Raw genomic sequence first — 18,158 nt, 5'->3', positions numbered from 1 at the left:
TTGTACAGACAAAGCCATGTTCTGTTGGCCACCTATGTCACTAAAAGAGGGTCTTGTTTCTTTCCGTGACCAGAATGAGAGGGTTCAAGCTGGTGGCCACAGATGAGAAACACTGCCCTGTATATCCTGGTGTACAATAAACAATAGCTTACATTTTCAGGACTTTCATAAGCAAATTGGTTGATATGAAAACATCCACATTGTACATTACCGACACAAGAGCAACATTTTGTGATTACCTGATTATACGTTACTGGTGTCAAACTTCTTCTTCCTGCCCTCCATACCAGACATGGCTTCGATATTCTTACGCCAGTCAGTAACCTCAACAGCTTTTTCCTGCACACAAAACAACAAACTTGCATCTTAAAGATTTTATTTAAAAAAAAACAAATGCAAACCAGTAATTCTTGATCTTTCAAAAATAGATTTATGGTTTAATCCTTTGGACCGTGGCACAGCTGACCTATTGTGCACCAAGCTGTTAGAGCTAGCAATGAAAACATTGTAGAACCAATCTTGTTCTTCTATAGTCCCCATATTATCTGTTTTTAACAGGTTGTATACCTTCATAAACAAACTTTAAACATCTTGACTACCCTTCTAATGAACAGTTATGACTTTATAAAATAGCGGATTCTCTTTCATAAATGGAGAGGGGTCAGGAAAGTCTGTAGGAGAGTTGCTGTTGAACTCCTTGACTTTGTTTTACGCTATGAAGGTCCAACCCCGTCAAGCTTCTGCTATAGGAAGAGTTGGTGGCCATGTCTTTATATCAGTGAGAGTTCTTCAAAGTCTCCTCACCCACTGAATTATGCATTTTGCAGGGCCAGATCAGCCCTTGTTCCTGGTGCTGGCCCTTCATAATGAACATTAAGTGAAGGAGTTGGTACCAAACTTCTCCTTCAATCTCTCCTGACAACCCTTCCTTTAGTGAATTTACCCCAACTTGTTTAGCATTCTTAATCCTCACCCCTAAGTTAACTAAACATACAGAGTCTAGGGGTTTATGCAGTAAAGAGAGATTTACCAAGCGAGTTTGTAGGAGATTAATGGTTGCATCTCCTTGACTCCACATTGAAGGCCAATGCCAAATAAGCTTCTGCTATTCATAAACCCAACTCAGTAATAAAAACTAATAACAGCGTATCGTGTGGCCGAGGGTCACCAGCTATCCATTACCTTTTCATCTTCCTTTTTCACTGATTTCAGGTTGGCTTTAAAGTCCATAGAAACCTTGTGGGTGGACCCCAGCAGAGCTTTAAGCATGGCGTCCGCCGAAATACGGACTCTGCGTAAAGTGGGGCGTTTGAACTTTCCTTTGAGGTCAAAAATCTTTTGACTTAAGCCTTCGATCTAGAATAATTGAGGATGATACTTGATGAAATGCATTTAGATCAAACCATGACAACCTACTGATTAAAATTTCCCGACAAAAGTCAGTCAACATTTTTATCTACTGATACTGACAAAAAGGGAAGATCACACTGTAACTTTCTTAAGTAGGAGTTTAACAAAAAACAGATCTATAAACAACATATAAACAGTAAACAGATCCAGTTATCCGTTTAAAATTTTCTCTGAAGACTTAAAAACATATTTTATTAAATAATAAAAAAACAGCTTTTGCTGATTTTTGCAGATACAGTAATACCGTATTTAATTCTGGTGCAACATAGCAACCAACAGACTTGCTTACTGGGCTAGTTCATTGGTTGCTATGGTGACAAGGCAGCCTTTTAAAATCCACTAAGATCCGTTTTTGTACGTAACTCCCAATATGTCTTTCCCGAGAAGTTAAAATGAAAACTTAATGACAATATATTTAGATTTAGTATCTCACACTGAAAAATATTACCTCTAGATCATTCTTTTTCACTTTGACTTCAATATTATAACGTTCTTCGTCTACGATATCAATTTGTTTATGAAGTTTTGTGCATAATTCCTAAAGACAAAGGGACAAGACGAGAAAACCATTTACCAATGTTTGCTTATTTAGAGGCAAATACTTTTAGAAAAACAGCAATTAAAGTACTTCAGTTTTAAAATGGTATATATTGCAGGTAAAAAAAAATTATAGTTTTGTTGGGTTGTACTGTAACTCCCATTAATTTTAATGTTTTTTTGACAATTATGAAAGCAGGGGTGGGCTGGCCTGGGGAGCACTAAAGCATTTGCCCTCCCAAGGCCGGTCCAAAGTTCTTCACAAAGGTTTGAAAAGAATTCTAGACTGGCCTGGAGAGGCGGAAACGCAGTGGGGTCATATAACTCATATGTGACCCTGTGATAAAAGCAAGGCTTCTCACCTAAAAGCTGTGGCTGGAGGTGAGGTAAGGGGTGAGAAAGGGGTAGGGAGTCAGTATGTATGTATGTTAGAGTGAGAGTGTATATATAAAAGTGTGTGTTAGCATGAGTGTGTAAGTGTGTATGAGCTGGAATGTCTATGTATAACTGTGTGTGTGAGCATGAATGTGTGTGTTTGTGTGTTTGCGTAAGTGTGTGTGAGAGGGAATGTGTGTTAGCATGAGTGTGTATGTGTGAGAGTGTACTTTAAATGTATGTGCCAGTGATCATGCGAGTTGCCAGGGGGCACAAGTACCTGATTGGGCCACTTGACTTTGCTTGCCCTATGGGCCAGGAGGTACCAGCCCTCTCTTGCATGAAAAGGTTAATATTGTCCAATATATTTGCTGAAAACTGAGCCCGACTGGATACTCAAATATCCAATAATAGCCACCTCTGGGTCATTACTGGTAAAGGTTGTGTTAATCACCAGCTGTCAATCGTTAAGATAGCACTGTCCAAAATAATTATTACCTGCATCTCCTTAAGGGAAAGGCCACTGAACTGCAAAGGAGGAACATTTTGTGAAAGAGTTCTAATTTTCTCTTCCTCTGCTTCTTTCTTCTCCTGTTCCAAATCTTCACTTGCTTTTGCCAGCATAAGAGTCTGCCAATATAAGATTACATATGAAATGGTGACAACTTTCCTAAATAGTAAAAAAAATTAGGAGGTCTCTGAGATCTTTTCTCTTGGGTGGTTTTGTGATTAACTGTGTCCCTATTTGAACAAATATCTTTCCTTCACCTAGACTAAACTTGCGCGTTTGTTTTTGTACTAATGCATTTTCGTGTCGAATTTGTCTGTATCACAAACAAACAAATGCAACACTGGACAAAACAAAATGAATGTGCGCAATACGAAAATCTTCGTTCATTTCTTCTTCGCCATGGCCGCCATGTTAACTACACTAAGAAGAGCAGGATCTCGCCACTTTAAGTCAACTTCTTCTATTTCTTGTTTCCATGGCAAACCGGACAGACAATGGGATTTCCCAAAAAGGAAAAATGTTGGCCATGGGCCAACTTGACGAAAACGAATATGTACTTTCTGCCAGCGTCCAAGTCTAGTGATAACTAAGCACATGCTATGATGTCATACGTAACATCTTACAAATATACAAATAAGCCATGGCCATTCATATAAGAAGAACAAACGCCCTTGTTGATTAGAATCTGCAGAAATGAAGACTGGAAAGGAAGCAAGATGCTTAGAATCCATGAAGCATCCACATATACTCAAGTACTTACTAGTATCTAATTCTATTGAATACTATGGGAAACGTTTATCTTAGGATATTATTAATTCCACGTTAAAGTGAAGCTTAAAACACAAAAGCCCTTTAAGCTGCAATGTTATCTATGGAATCTATTACTCGCGTCTCCTGCATTAGATACAAATTAAGTAGACCGTGCCTTGGGGACGTGGGAACACTAGAGTCATTTCACAGCTGCAGACAGCTGACTTGTGTTGCAGGCGAGGCACTCCAAAAATTCACAAGGACACGTATCAGAAGGGCAAACGAAAAAAAGTCTAAGTTAAAAATAAAATTAAAACACACAACACAGGAAAACCGAAGGGCTATAATGTACCTTAAGATGTGGCAGAAAGCACTCATAATTCACTGTCACAAGGATCTATAGCTATAAATAATATTTACAGGGGTAAGGGTGCTTATGTGGGCAGCATACTTAAGAACACATCCTGCTTACGCTGAAACAGACAGGGGGCGGGGAAAGGAGACATTAAAGAGCAATGCATGCATTTCAGTCCATGGAAAACAAAAAATATATATAGTTAGATAGTAGAACGTTTTGATTAATTAGTGCGCAGTCACCCTGTCATCATTATACAGCGGATGAAACGGGTTATATTATTCAGTCTGCATTTTATTTTTTTTCTGTTCTGTGACTATGTTAAGACACCATAAATGTCTTAAAGTGACAGGTGCCCATAAAAGGAATTCTTATTTCAGGTATTTTTGTGAAAAGGGGTGTTATCATCTAATTTACTATTAAAAAAAAAGTATAAAATATGATGAAAAATTTAAAAAAAAACACACTTTTTCTATTTTACTCATCTACAAAAGCTAATGAAAAAACCCTCTAAATAGATTCTATTTGTCCTGAGTTTAGCAATACCAAATGTTTTACTTTTTTGCAAGTTATAGGGCCATAGGTAAAAGTATTTTTAAAACCATTTTTTTTTCAAAACTGGTCACTCTCCCCCGCTGTTTTGATGTTGCTACTCTTGCGCAATCTACGTTTATTTAAGCACAATTGAGGAATATTATGTTTGCTTTGTGTATTCCTTATTTTAATGCATCCACATTTATGTCACCTTCCTACGAGGCACATATATAGCTATATGTGCCTCTTACTATTTGGGACATCTTTGGAGCCGGTCAGACATTTAGCAGAATATCATATATACCCCTTCAGTGAATAGCTGATGGGTGATAATATTGTGTAACTCATCTCTGTGGGAATGAAGAAAACATGGATCCCTCCAGATATAGACCTCTTTGTCTAAATATTTCTAGGACAGTTTTGTAACTGGTCATAATTAAAGATATTATGTTCACAGGACTGTTGTTTACAAATACAGTTTTATAAATTAAGAGTCATCAAAGCTTAAAAAGATCTCAGACTGCTTTTTGTATTTTGTGAGTATTGGTAAGTATTATATGGATTAAGATAACAAAGGGCCTTGTTATCCCAATGCAAGCTCAGAAGGATTGGGTTCCTTGAACACTCACTCAGGTTTCATGTGCAATTAGGTTCCATGAACAATGGGATTTATTTGCTAAAGTGGGTTTTGACAGGAGAGTTTGCAGGAGAATTGTGGTTTCAACTCCATCACGTCCCCATACATGATGAAGAGCCACCAACAGTGGTCTTCTGCTACAAGGAGAGCTTGGAGGGCCCTGTATATTGGATAGTTAAATAAGTGAGGTTTCAAACTTGAAATATGTTATCCAACCAAACAGCCAATCGCCTTTGAGATCATAACCCAGACTTTTGAATTTAGTATAGGCCAAAGGGCAATTTTGTTACTCTACTTGTTCTCAACACTGATAAATGGTAATTAACGTAACTTTTATTTGTGAAAGTTGTTTGGATTCAAGGAACCATTGGTTAAAAAAAACACAAAAAAAAAACATTTTAGGTGGAGTTCTAAAAGTGAAGAAATCATCATAGCTACCAATCAACATTTTAAGAAAGAATTTGTATTTATAAATAAAATGTAATCTTTCCAATTATATTCCTATTTATTTATAATAACCAACTTTACTTAAATAGTTCTAAAATGCACCTAATTTTCAAATATGTAAATTTCCATTTCAATAATACAATTCAATAATACAATTTTTTTTAAATACCACTCTGCATTTGTTAGGGTGGATATTTTTGTTATTAACCTACCTTTAAAAGAAGCTTTCTAGAAGCTGGTATTTTAGATTTTCTCTAGAATGGGAAAAAAAAAATTAGATATTTGTGCAGTCTTGCCTCTGGTTTTATTTGATTAAGCGTGAACTAATGCTCCACTTACCTCCGTGCTTTATGATGGAAAAATAGAAAAAAACAAAAATCAAATAGTTAATATTTGTAACACAACAACCAGAATGTAATAGAATTTGAAACTCAGAACATTAAGTGAAATTCATAAATTTTATTCCCAAATTGTGATTTTGAAAAGGGGCATATCTGCACCACAGAGCATCCTGTGTACAACATGGTTTCTTTACCAAAAAGAGGGTTTGGAATGCAGCTGAACATTTGAACCTATGGAGGGGATTTATGAAGAAATGACCCTGAGACGCTTTAAATATTAATCCTTTAACGGCCCGTCGTGCAGATTCTTCTAAGCGACTCATCCATTTACTCTAATACAGATCCCCAATTCTTAAAGATACACTTAATAGAACAACATGCATTCAAACAGGAATATCAACCATAACATACTGGTAGAATAAGCACTAATGAGGAGTCTTGGCTATCATCAGATCGATGTAGAATATGAATGAGTCAGCTTCAGGCTGTGTGACCCTGACAATCTGCCCCTTCACCCCGAGGTTGGAGCAAAAATCCTAAATCAAGGACAAACCATAAGAATTCCCAGGAATGGACATGACGTGTATTGTGGCTTTCAGTATTTATATGGAAACGAGTGGGCTTCACGTAGACTTCTGTTGGCCATGATGCCCCTGAAACATACTTGATAATGACAACTTGACCCCATATTTTCAGTTCAGCTCTTCAATGATGATAAATCCTTACCGCCAAATACCTTGTTAAGTCCAAATGAACCCTGAAACTTTGTGTTAATGCCTTAAAGTAAACGGTATATCTAATCTCTGCCCAATCATTATAGGGAGCCTTAGGAAAACACTTCCATTAAGATACCCAAAATAAGTAGACTTGCCAGAGAAACTGCTTTAACACCTGCTAGATGTCCCCTTTGATCTTGGAGACCTTCACAAATGTGACACACATTTATCATGATGTTAAATCAACATAACGCCTTTAAATATATTCTTTAAGACTGCTAACCTTCTGCCTGGGTGGGAGTCCCAACCAAATGGGCCGTTGTTTGCGTGACCTAAAGTAGCACCTGTTTTCTTTATTCAACAGGGCTGGTTCAAGACGTGGAATAGTTCAAACAAGTTCGTAAATCAGTTCTATTCAAATCTCAGGAGGAATTTCAGGCGACGTTCAAGCCTTCCCCACTGCATAGCTTTGCAACACGTCAAACATGTACATATTCTTAATTGGCTCGTTGTTTAAGTATTGCGTGAAAGGTTCTCATAGATGTTGCAGTTGACATAGTATGTGATCTACCTAGTTCTAAGTGTCGTTTCTTGTATACACAGTAGGCATCAGACACACAAGAGATAGTTAACCCCTTAATGACAAAGCCCGTACATGTACAGGCTCAAAATGAATTGTTTTCAATGGGTTTCGGGACCGCCCATTGTCCTTAAGGGGTTAAGACACAGTCTTGGGTGACAAAGGCTTGGTTTGCTTTGTGCGTCAACGTCTGCTGACTTTCAAGACTTGTCCTAATTTCTCTAGCACCATAGCTAGATTGCATGCCCATTGGCAGGTCTGCACCATATTACCAGTTGCCTGGGATCCAAGACTTTAAAAATATAAAGATGGGCTTTTTTTTTAATGCTTTCTATGATTTTAGGTAAAGATAAATTTTTGAATATTTTTCGACCATTCGAATTTGGTGAAATGAAAAGTATCCCTAATAAATGAAGTATCATCAGAAGTGAACTTGTTTTGTCTAAATGAATAATACAAATAATGAATTCACATCAGTGATGCAATTTTTTAGGGTAGTATTAAAACATATATTAATATTAATATTATTATAAGTCATTAACTAGGTTAAAATTGCTGTTATCTTTCCAATGTACCCAAAGACACAAGATTTAGAGGACAATTCTATGGACAAGTAGCAAACCAGGGAGAAAGGCCTCTATAGGGACTGTCCTCGGAATTCCAGGATATCTGTCCAACCTAATCTAAGGGGAAGATCCTGAAGGCTGAGAACTATATATGTTGTAGTCTTAAAGTGTTATTGTGTTATTTATGGAGCCAGGTAACAAGTTGATTAGATTTATTGGTAGACCCTGGAGTTCAGCTCTTGCGTTTTGATTGTAAACTTTATTAAGTATTTTTAGGGTTCCCTATTGTAACAGCGCCACAGCATCTGTTGGCGCTATAAAAATAAATATGTAATATAATTCTAATGTAATTGCTGGACTGTTTAGATGGGTTATACTTCTTGCACTTCTTCTGAGTTCAGTCTGCTTTGGTTATAACAGGAGTTTGTTGGATCGATCAGTAAAACAGAATTATCGTTTTCGTCAATTTCAAATTTATACCATAACACTGTAATTTTGAAAATCTATTACACTTCCTTTTAACCATAGATTTCAAACACGTTTATAAACTGGTCTTACCCTTCAGACATGGTGGAAATGTTTGTAAAACTGCAAAATTAAAAGAGAATGAAATGAAAAACTAAAGAAATCGGAATTCTGTACATGGTGAATATAAACATTTTCAAGTGTCAATTATATAAACACATTTTGAAATAAAATATATTTAAATTTACAAAAATAATCTTGAATGTTTAGCAGAATTAGATTTGTCATACTTTTGAAATTTTCAAAATTAGGCGCAGATTTGTGCAGATTTTTAATAAAGCTTATTTTTGATGTTGCTACTCTTGCGCAATCTACGTTTATTTAAGCACAATTGAGGAATATTATGTTTGCTTTGTGTATTCCTTATTTTAATGCATCCACATTTATGTCACCTTCCTACGAGGCACATATATAGCTATATGTGCCTCTTATTATAGCTCACATGGCAATAAATTAGGAACTGAGATTGTTCACCATTAACACTTATATAGCAGCTAGAGGGGAAAAAAATCACCTTTGGGTGTCAGTATCATGTTCAGTGCATTGTTCTCTGGTATTGAAAATCTTAAATGTATATCCAATAATATTAACTCTTTAGAGATGTCTTAGAATCATTAGGAACATGTAATTCTGGACTATAGATTTTTTTTTAAATGATAAATAAAATATTCACATGGCTGCACAGAACGTTATGTTGTATAGTGTATATATATATATATATATATTAATATTTGACTCAACTAGGTTGGTGAGAAATGAGATGATATCCAAAATTATTTTTCAATAAAACATATATACATGAAAATAATTTACAGTTAGCTGAATGGAAAATAGACAAATAAAGACCTTTTAAATTAGCGGTGTGCAAAAAAAAAAATTATGCTTACACAACAATAAGTTTGGAAAATAAATCAATAGCAAATGGTCATTCATATAAACATGGTATCATAGAAAATGATGTCTTAATTAATGTCCTCTGCTGTTGGACTCGAGGTTTCAGATCAGTTTCATGCACTCACTATAGATATGAGCCTAACATCAACCCAAAGCTAGCGTCACCAAATCCCTGTGATGGACAAAGAGAACCATTAAGAATGAATTTATTCTTCTTTATTATATATATATATATATATGTACACTACCTTCCAATAGCGTGGGGTCACTTAGAAATATTCTTGTTTTTGAAAGAAACGCAAATTTTGTCCATTAACATAACATCAGAAATCCAGCGCACATGGTGTTAATGTTGTAAATAACTATTTTACCCGTTTCAATCTCCATAGGCGTAAAGAGGCCCTTTATCACTCCCATTACTCCTGCGTTCCAATGGCATGTTGTGTTGGCTAATCTAAGTTTAAGTTTAAAAGGCTAATTGATGGTTAGAAAACCCTTTTGCAATTATGTTACAGCTAGACATTCCATGTTTCTCCATGAAAACAGCTGAGCGACCCCAAACTTTTGAATGGTAATGTATGCATTAAAATGAATGCTACACCCAAATAGTTTTTGTTTCCTATACAAAGGATGTCTATAGAAATCAGAAAAGCATAATTAAAGAAAAAGACAGTGGTTTAAAATGAAACAAAATGACAATGCTATTGTTAAATACCGCTATTGGGATATTTACCTTAAAGTTGTCTTTAACTGTGCAGTTAAGGAAGCCTGAAGCTAGTGCTTCCGTCCCGAGGCTCCCTTTCTTTTTCTATGAGCTCCTGCCCTGTGAATGGTTTGTTAAAATAGCCTCTTTTCAGATCATGGACTTGCCGGTGGGAAATACGATCCCAGCTGCATTGTGCATTGCTCAAGCCCTTGCATGCCATCTCCAAGACTATAACTTTTTCCCTGTATATGGTGGCTGATTACAAGGTGCCCTTTGTAATGGAAACATGGTATACAGTTTTACACATTCATTGTACCTAAAATATCCCAAGTCAAGGCATGTGTCAAGGCGTGGAGTTACAGCTTCATTCCAGGCTTCCAGTTTGTAAAGTTTGCACCTAGGATTGCTTTAAGTTTCAGGTCCAAGTGCCAATCATGTCTTAGCTAATTATCTAATCCATCTATATTGATCAATTCCAAGATCACTGACAAATTGTTTTGGTGAAAGGTATGGATGTATGTCATGCCATCATGTCTTTAAAATGAGTGATGCCTCTCAAATGTCCACGGAATTTTATCTTCTACAAGCAAAAGTATGTTTTTGTAGCAATTGGGTATCAAATTCAAAAGTATTTATACATTCATGCATTTTGTACATAAAAACACCTTCCTGTAATGATGCAAATTATAATCAAGCTGCAGTTGATGTATATATATATATTTGTTTGGGGACAACAATTGGGGCATGGACAAGCTGTATGGTGGCAAAGATGGCACAGACAGGCTGTTTGGGGGCACTGACAAGCTGTTTGGTGGCAAGGATTGTATAGACAAGATGTGTGGGGACACAGACATGCTGTTTGGGGCCACAGATAGCATGGACAAGTTCTTTGGGGGCACTGACAAGCTGTTTGGGCAGAAGTATGACAAAGGCAATCTGTTTGGGGGCACTTGCAATCTGGGGATAAGGATGGCACAGACAAGCTGTTTGGGGCAAAGGTGGCACTGATAAGCTGTTTGAGGGCCCCGGTGCAATATTTTTCACCAGAGCTCTGTGTTTTCTCGTTATTCCCTTCCTCCAGCCTCAAGACGGTGACCTTCAGTCCTGCCAGTGCATTGCGTGTGTCTGACCCTGCGGAGCCTGACCCTGGTTAACACGCCTACCACTGGTGATGTCATTGTGTGTCCCCTTGTGACAGAACCCCACTAGATCACCGGGGAACATGAAGGAATTACCAGAAAAATAAAATAAATGGTTATGCTGGTTGTATATTAACTAAATATACAAGGACACAACAGACCTTCAGTACCACAACTGACCTGCAGACCGCCCTTCTGATGAGCACTTACTTATATCAACGAAGACTGGACATGCCAATGGGAAACATGCTGCTATTCCTAAGTTTCTAAGTGTTCAAGATAATACCTAGTCCGAAATAACGTATTTGTCAACATAGAGATATGTTTTGGCAACCTGAGGTTGAAGCACCTGGATTTGGCTGATCATTGGTTGAAATCTCCAATTTAAGTCTTTATGAAGCACGTTCTATGTTCCTGACTAAAAAGGATCCTCAATGGAAAACTGACATGAAATCCTGCAACGTAACAGACAGCCAGTCACTTCCATACCCATCTGCTACTAGTAACTGCACTAATTAGCCCCATTAGATGTTGACACCATCTTCGCACTGTGGTCTATTTCAATCCTTCGTATCCATAAACGTGCACACCTAAATAATAAATCCATGCACTAATTGTTACACAAGTATGCAAGTAGTTACAGAACATCCCACACTGCTGGTTGACCTCATTAAGTTTAACGTACGCTGAAGCTTATCTCCTATTCTCAGTGTGAAAAAACTCTCCAATAATAACTGAGCCAACTAATGAGAGGAAAAGATATACGTGACAAAAGCCCATTATAGAAGCCTTAAGAAACATGTTGAGCTACAACCATGCCATTCAGGAGGTCTGTGTTTATAACTGAGAAATGAGTCCGAATTTCACAAATGGTAAAATATAGCCTTCTACATCAAGAACAAGGCACCCCTACAACACTGGCCTGATATGACAGGTCGCATGTTACGTTTTTACGCATACGGCCAAGCAGGGCCGGCCCAAGTTTAAAATGACCCCCCCCACACTGCGGACGCCAGGGGTCATTATCTATACCTTCCTCTCCCTCCCTATTATCTACCCTATCCCCCCCTTTGTACTTACCTTTCAGCAGTCCTGCGGCGAGTCTCCCTGCTCTGCCACAGTGCGCACTGCTTTACTGCTGAGCGCCAGAAATTACGTCATATTCCAGCGCTCAGCATTACAAGCCGGCACCGAGACAGAGCTAGAGGGCTCGCAGAGGAGAGAGAGGGGCGCCGAGCGGGTACTGACAACTTGGTAGGTGAAAACCACTCGGCGCCCTCTCTCTCTTCCGCCTGTAGCAATTGCCCCACTCTGCTCCATGGTAGGGCCGGCCCTGAGGCCAAGCATATCCAGCCGAGTGCGTATGGGGAGATGGTGGCCAGCGACCCACTGGGCGTATGCCCTCTGTGCCAGATGCCTAGTCTGGGCCTGATTATGGCCCATTATAAACAAGAAGAAAAAATATTATTCATTGTTAGAGATGTTAACGTTGTCATGCATCATTCAGTAATGTGGTGAATGTGCACAAAGCACAGGTGCTAAAGTGTACATGACGGCTGCCAAGCATTAATAGACATCACACTATTTTGTCTCCGCTGTATTCACGGAAAAGGTCATTGAGTAAAGCTTTTGTCTGCAGTAATTCCAAAGGTTATATTTAAAGGGGAAGAGAAAAAATCATTTGAGCATAAAGCACTGTATCCAATATATTCCGAACATTTTGTTCCAATAAACTTCCTTTATTTGCAGACCTGGAGGCGGCCATTGTTGTCGGTGTGATATTTTCGATGGCTTTCCCTGCACAATCACCACACTGAGCTGATTCTTTACGGTGATGCTTATGAAGTCCAAAGATTTTCATTAGTCGGAGCTTCCATTCTATTGTTTCCACAATAACATAAAAGAACTAGAACATATACCAATGTCATAAAACAGAGCTGTCTGTATAAAAGAACTAGAACATATACCAATGTCATAAAACAGAGCTGTCTGTATAAAAGAACTAGAACATATACCAATGTCATAAAACAGAGCTGTCTGTATAAAAGAACTAGAACATATACCAATGTCATAAAACAGAGCTGTCTGTATAAAAGAACTAGAACATATACCAATGTCAAAAACTAGAACTATTTTCAAACAATAAAACAGCACAATATGCTGAAACTTTATTTTTAATCTGGATTCCATAGGCGCTTTTCAAACTTTGCACCACAAATCACTTTGTATACATAATGGATATTGTACCTTTTTAAACATCTATTGCATATATTGTAATGGTGCGGAGAAAGAGTATTTACATACTTTAATTCCAGTTGAATGGCATGAAGACTGATTTTATTTCTCTATCGCCTGCCACCAGTCCTGAGTTTCTCCCGATTAAATGGCATTCATTATTTAGGTTATATTTTTTTGGTTTCAACTTGGTCTGCTTGAATTTGTTCCAGATGGCTGCGTGCCCTTATCCCAACTTTTTCATGCTCTATGTCCTCTGCTATCAACAAATCACGAATAGCTGATTATCCTATATATTACTGTTAACCCATGATTGTATAAGACACTTATAGCCATTAGAGGCATACAGAACCCCAATGCTAAAAAAAAAAATGAATGAATTATTGTAATATGCAATCTGACTCTTGGGTATACCTGCCCAAAGTTACATTAATGGAGAAATACCTAATTATTCTATCAATCAAAAACAGAATGATCTGTGGAGTGTGTTTCAACAAAAAGATGTATTTCTTTTATGTTATCTGCTTCTGGGCACCTTTTAGACAGGGAGCGTAAGTATTACATTCATATATATATATATATATATATATATATATATATATATATATATATATAGCACCAGCAGATTCCGTAGCGCTGTTACAATCGTAGGAATAAATTAAAATTACACGCAATAACCAACTGGAACAAAAGGAGAAGAGGGCACTGCTCTTGGAGCTTACAATCTAGTCGGTGGATGTGGGGGTGAAACAGGAGGAGAGACCTGCTTGGATGGGGATGAGTTGATCGGGTCCGGATGATCTGGTGAGCTTGTTGGTCGTTTAGATGGCTTGATTGGGATGATGGCGGCTGATTGCATGGGGAGATGGTGGTGCAGTCCCTGTAGTTTCACTCCAGTGTAACTCTTATCTGTCCACTTATAAAGAGTCTACTTGGGATAAGGCCACGGCAGCTAAGTTTCTAAGCAAGCTTGTTTCCACAAAAAGCCTAGGAATGTATATGACTACCTCACAAGTGGCGATTGGATATAGGGTATAAATGTTTCACACCTAGTCTTAACAATTTGGCACCAAGGCTAACGCTTTGAAACAAGCAGGGTATGGAGGCAGACAGGATAGAGACATACCACGTGAAAACATGGGGTTCCAGCAGGAGATGAGCGGTTCAGGGGTGGATCAGCATATGACATCATATCCATGCGCTCGGCAGTGGTGACCCAATTGCCTGGGTCAGGCCTATTGTGCCAAAGGTTAATACATCTCCAGGTGTACATATACAACACGGATACAATATACAAATACAAAGGCATGACTGAGGTAGATTCTACAAGGTCTTCTAAATGTGGCCAGACTTGAGGACAACTGTTTCTCCTTGATTTGCAAACCACTCCCCAAGCTGATGGCGTATGTTTGAAAAGGACCCAACTTGCATATTTGAAATGTTTATAAATCGGGGAGGGGAAATAATGTTAAGAGTTGTATGTTTGAAGTTTATCAGCCAGGTTGACCTTGAGAGTTAATTAACAGCAGTAATTATAACTGTAAAATCGCAGGTCCATTGCTCTAGATCATGTTACAGCGACCTAAAAATAAATACACGTGTGATAAGGACTCATTTAATAAATCACAATAAGCCATAATAAAATATAATATATAATTAAATAATTGTCTAATTAGGTAAATTAAAGAACACTATCACCTTTACTCGTCAAATTATTATTATCTCTAGAAAACCCTAAAAATAATAATAAAACAAACAAATAGGTCGAAGTAAGGCAGAAGACAGCTCGATAGCTGAGCCCGGTAAATAAAACATTTAATAAATGATCCCAAAATATATTAATTCTTTTAAAGATTACAGGGATGCTTTAAAGAACCAGCTTTTTACTATTCCAAATACTAAATAAACTCATGTAACTGTATTTACAGGTGAAATTAAGCAATATTTACGTATTTAAAAAAACACACACACACACACACACATATATATATATATATATATATATATTATACCATGGAAGAGATATCCCCAGTCCCTTTATCCCCAGTCTGGCCTGGAGATAATCATGCAGATACTAAGGAAAGGAGCTTAAGGTATCTCTTCATGGTATAATATATTATATATATATATATATATATATATATATATATATATATTTATATGTAAAAGGGTAAAGCCGTATTAGTCCAGTAGACACAATGTCAAAAAATCAGAGTATTGCAGAGTATGCGGTGATACCTTTTTTATTGGACTAACATAATATTAAAAAGACAAGCTTTAGAGTTATCCTCTCTTCATCAGGTCTGAAGCAATACTAATCAACATGATAGAGGTTACAACTTAAAACAAGTGATGGTATAAGAGAAGGGGGGGGGAGTTGAGTGGGGTGTCGTAAATAATAGGTCTGGAGGTGAGAAATGCAGAGAGGTAGAGAGATAACCCAGGGACAGAACAAATAAACTTAGGGAACCAATAACCACAGTAAAACATCAAAGATAACAGCAATTAGACATTGGATGACTAGATGAAGTTCATATGAAGTTCTGGTAGTGTGTAAGGAAGCCAGAATCCACATTAAGTCCCTCTTTTTTGGTGTTAAAATGTGTAATCATTTTCATCTCAAATGAAAAACTCTGATTTTTTGACATTATATATATATATTATACCATGGGAGAGATACCTTAAGCACCTTTCCTTAGTATCTGCATGATTATGTCGAGGCCAGACTGGGGATAAAAGGAGGCTCTGGCACTAAATGATGTATATGGAGGTGCAGGGTGGCCGCACATTATGTGTTTTCGGTGGCCCTACATTTCAGGGCCTGTCCTGATGGGTTATCAGCGTGCCACATAGTCAGTCTGGGCTTAATTATCCCTCCTTATTATCTTATATCTCCCCAGTTATTGAGTTGCTGATTGTGTTTGATTGGTATAGGCAGAATTTATAATGGTGGTTGAGGATAAGGGGGAGATTTTTTTTTGGACAGGTAAAAGTTGTGTAAAAGGTATGAAAGCAACAGTTCACCTTTAATTAGCATTTTTAATATACTTAATGAATTAATAATACTAGAATTTCCCAAACAATCAATCAGAAACCTTACCCTACCCAATCTCAGATCCTCCATCTTTGGCCTCGTCTTCAAACTCCCATGATATGTACACACAAACACACACACAAACATTTTTTCTTTATAATGTGGTCCCAGATATTCTCTTCTGCCACTGGCGATGAGTTGTGAACAGCAGCTCTGGCACATCTAGAGACCAATAAATCTTTAGGTACTCTTTGCTGTCATTGGAGAACGTCAAAGTCTATATTAGATTTCTTGCCCCTGTGCCCTTTTCCCTTCCCAGCAAATATACTTAATGTACAAATATCTGTTGGAATCACCAAACTGTTGTCCCCTTACCACTCAGATGCTGAAAACCAGCCCTCCACGCACAAGGATTACTCATTCTTTAAAACGTAAAGGACTTTGTGGATGGGGTATAAATGGGAAGTAGGGATAGGCCAAACGTGTGTACCTGGATACTAGACATGTGAGTTTCGCCGTCAGGGGTTAAAGGTCTGAAGAAAAAAACCGAACACGAAGAATGTGCACAAGTATTCGCCTAAACCGAACACAGGAACAGGCGAATATTCGTGGAACAGGAAGATTTTTGTCCACTCGAACACAAAGACGAACACGAAGAGTTGGCCGGCGCTCAAGTCTACTGGATACCGTTGTCCATGGCAAGACAATGAAAACAGTGCCTATGGGAAATTTACTCAAAACTAAACCAGTTCTGGTGGGAAGTGGGCCTAGCAATATCAACATTGCGTAGAGGTAGTCAGTGGAGCATAGGTGGGAATTGGAGGGTCTACAGTTCACACACATATTGGCTCTCGGAGAGCCTTTATAAAGATCCTGTCTGGAGCATGTGACTATCATGCCTTATGGGTAATCTGCCAGTGATCCTCTGCCTTACAGTCGGCATAGCTCAGAACCAACTACTTGCCCACCCCTAGCTTGTTTTACCTTTGTAGACGTGGCAAAGCCAGACTTGCAGAAGTCCTGCCTGAGAGGTCGGGCCAGGCATTGGCTTATAGCCCTGTATATGCATCATGATCTTAAAGAGATTATATTTACCTTGCCCCTGAAAATGACTAGGGAATAACACGGGTGACAATTAAATCACAACAATGTCCTACGACATCTGCAGAGTGTAGCATGACATCACAACTTACCCCATAAATGACATCCTGCCACAATATGTGCGCAGGACAGAATGTTATAAAATAATAATGCCACCCAGTTCTTTATCAGGGTTATTCCTGTTAGTTGCCCATACTGACTACCAGCACCACTGACAATGAAGAATTGTTCAAATATTACACATATGGCCCCGATTGCGGTATAAATACAGTTCATACGCTATCTTCCTTACACCGTCCAATGTCTGCACAGTCTAAAAATAATCTTAGAAAAATATGTTAATGTGGTAGGTGAGCTGGAAAGACAATAAAGACTTTTCATAGCACAGAGTCCACGAAGGTCAGCATGTCAGTATGGAATGTAATGGCTTCTGGAAATAAATGCTTGCAAATCACTCACAGAGGAGCTATTACAGCCCAAAACAGCTGTCAAGCGTAGCCTCGGCAAGCCACTTTCCAGAGGGTTAGTATATCTCTAACGTACATACATTAAAGTTTGTCACTTTGCTGTAGAGGCTTAGATGTAATGTGAGGATGTTTTACTTTATGGAAAGAGTGGTAAATATGTGGAATGACCATCCAGCAGAAATGGTAAATGTTAATAAAGTTGAACCATGGATGGGATAGTCATAAGGTTATACTGAGTCTTTGCAGAATAACAGACTAGATGGGCATAATTGTTCTTATCTGCCTTCAAATTCTGCAT

The 18,158-nt window shown here is 37.9% G+C and overlaps 1 protein-coding gene across 1 annotated transcript; it reads right to left on the bottom strand.

Annotated features, from left to right (window-relative positions):
• Positions 1-243: 243 nt before the first annotated feature.
• On the bottom strand, positions 244-5,804 carry LOC149287302 (troponin I, slow skeletal muscle-like). Its single transcript, XM_089493014.1, has 5 exons — positions 5,769-5,804; positions 2,821-2,952; positions 1,859-1,948; positions 1,183-1,356; positions 244-339 (listed from the first exon to the last, which is right to left on the bottom strand). Exons 2-5 carry the CDS (start codon positions 2,944-2,946, stop codon positions 244-246), a joined length of 486 nt encoding a protein of 161 aa, XP_089349140.1. The 5' UTR covers positions 2,947-2,952; positions 5,769-5,804.
• Positions 5,805-18,158: the final 12,354 nt, after the last annotated feature.

The sequence above is a fragment of the Sceloporus occidentalis genome, unplaced genomic scaffold (genome assembly GCF_023333645.1).
Source record: "Sceloporus occidentalis isolate IW3139 unplaced genomic scaffold, rSceOcc1.0.p SCAF_62, whole genome shotgun sequence".
Taxonomy (NCBI): domain Eukaryota; kingdom Metazoa; phylum Chordata; class Lepidosauria; order Squamata; family Phrynosomatidae; genus Sceloporus; species Sceloporus occidentalis.
Note: the sequence above shows the minus strand (reverse complement) of the source record. Positions and strands in the feature narration are given on the sequence as shown.

Coding starts and splice junctions, on each gene's coding strand:
- LOC149287302 (XM_089493014.1), bottom strand. CDS start 2,946: ATGCTGGCAAAAGCAAGTGAAGATTTGGAACAGGAGAAGAAAGAAGCA. Junction 1,949..2,820: donor TTTCCCTTAAGGAGATGCAG/GTAATAATTATT, acceptor CTTTGTCTTTAG/GAATTATGCACAAAACTTCA. Junction 1,357..1,858: donor TGAAAAAGAATGATCTAGAG/GTAATATTTTTC, acceptor CAATTATTCTAG/ATCGAAGGCTTAAGTCAAAA.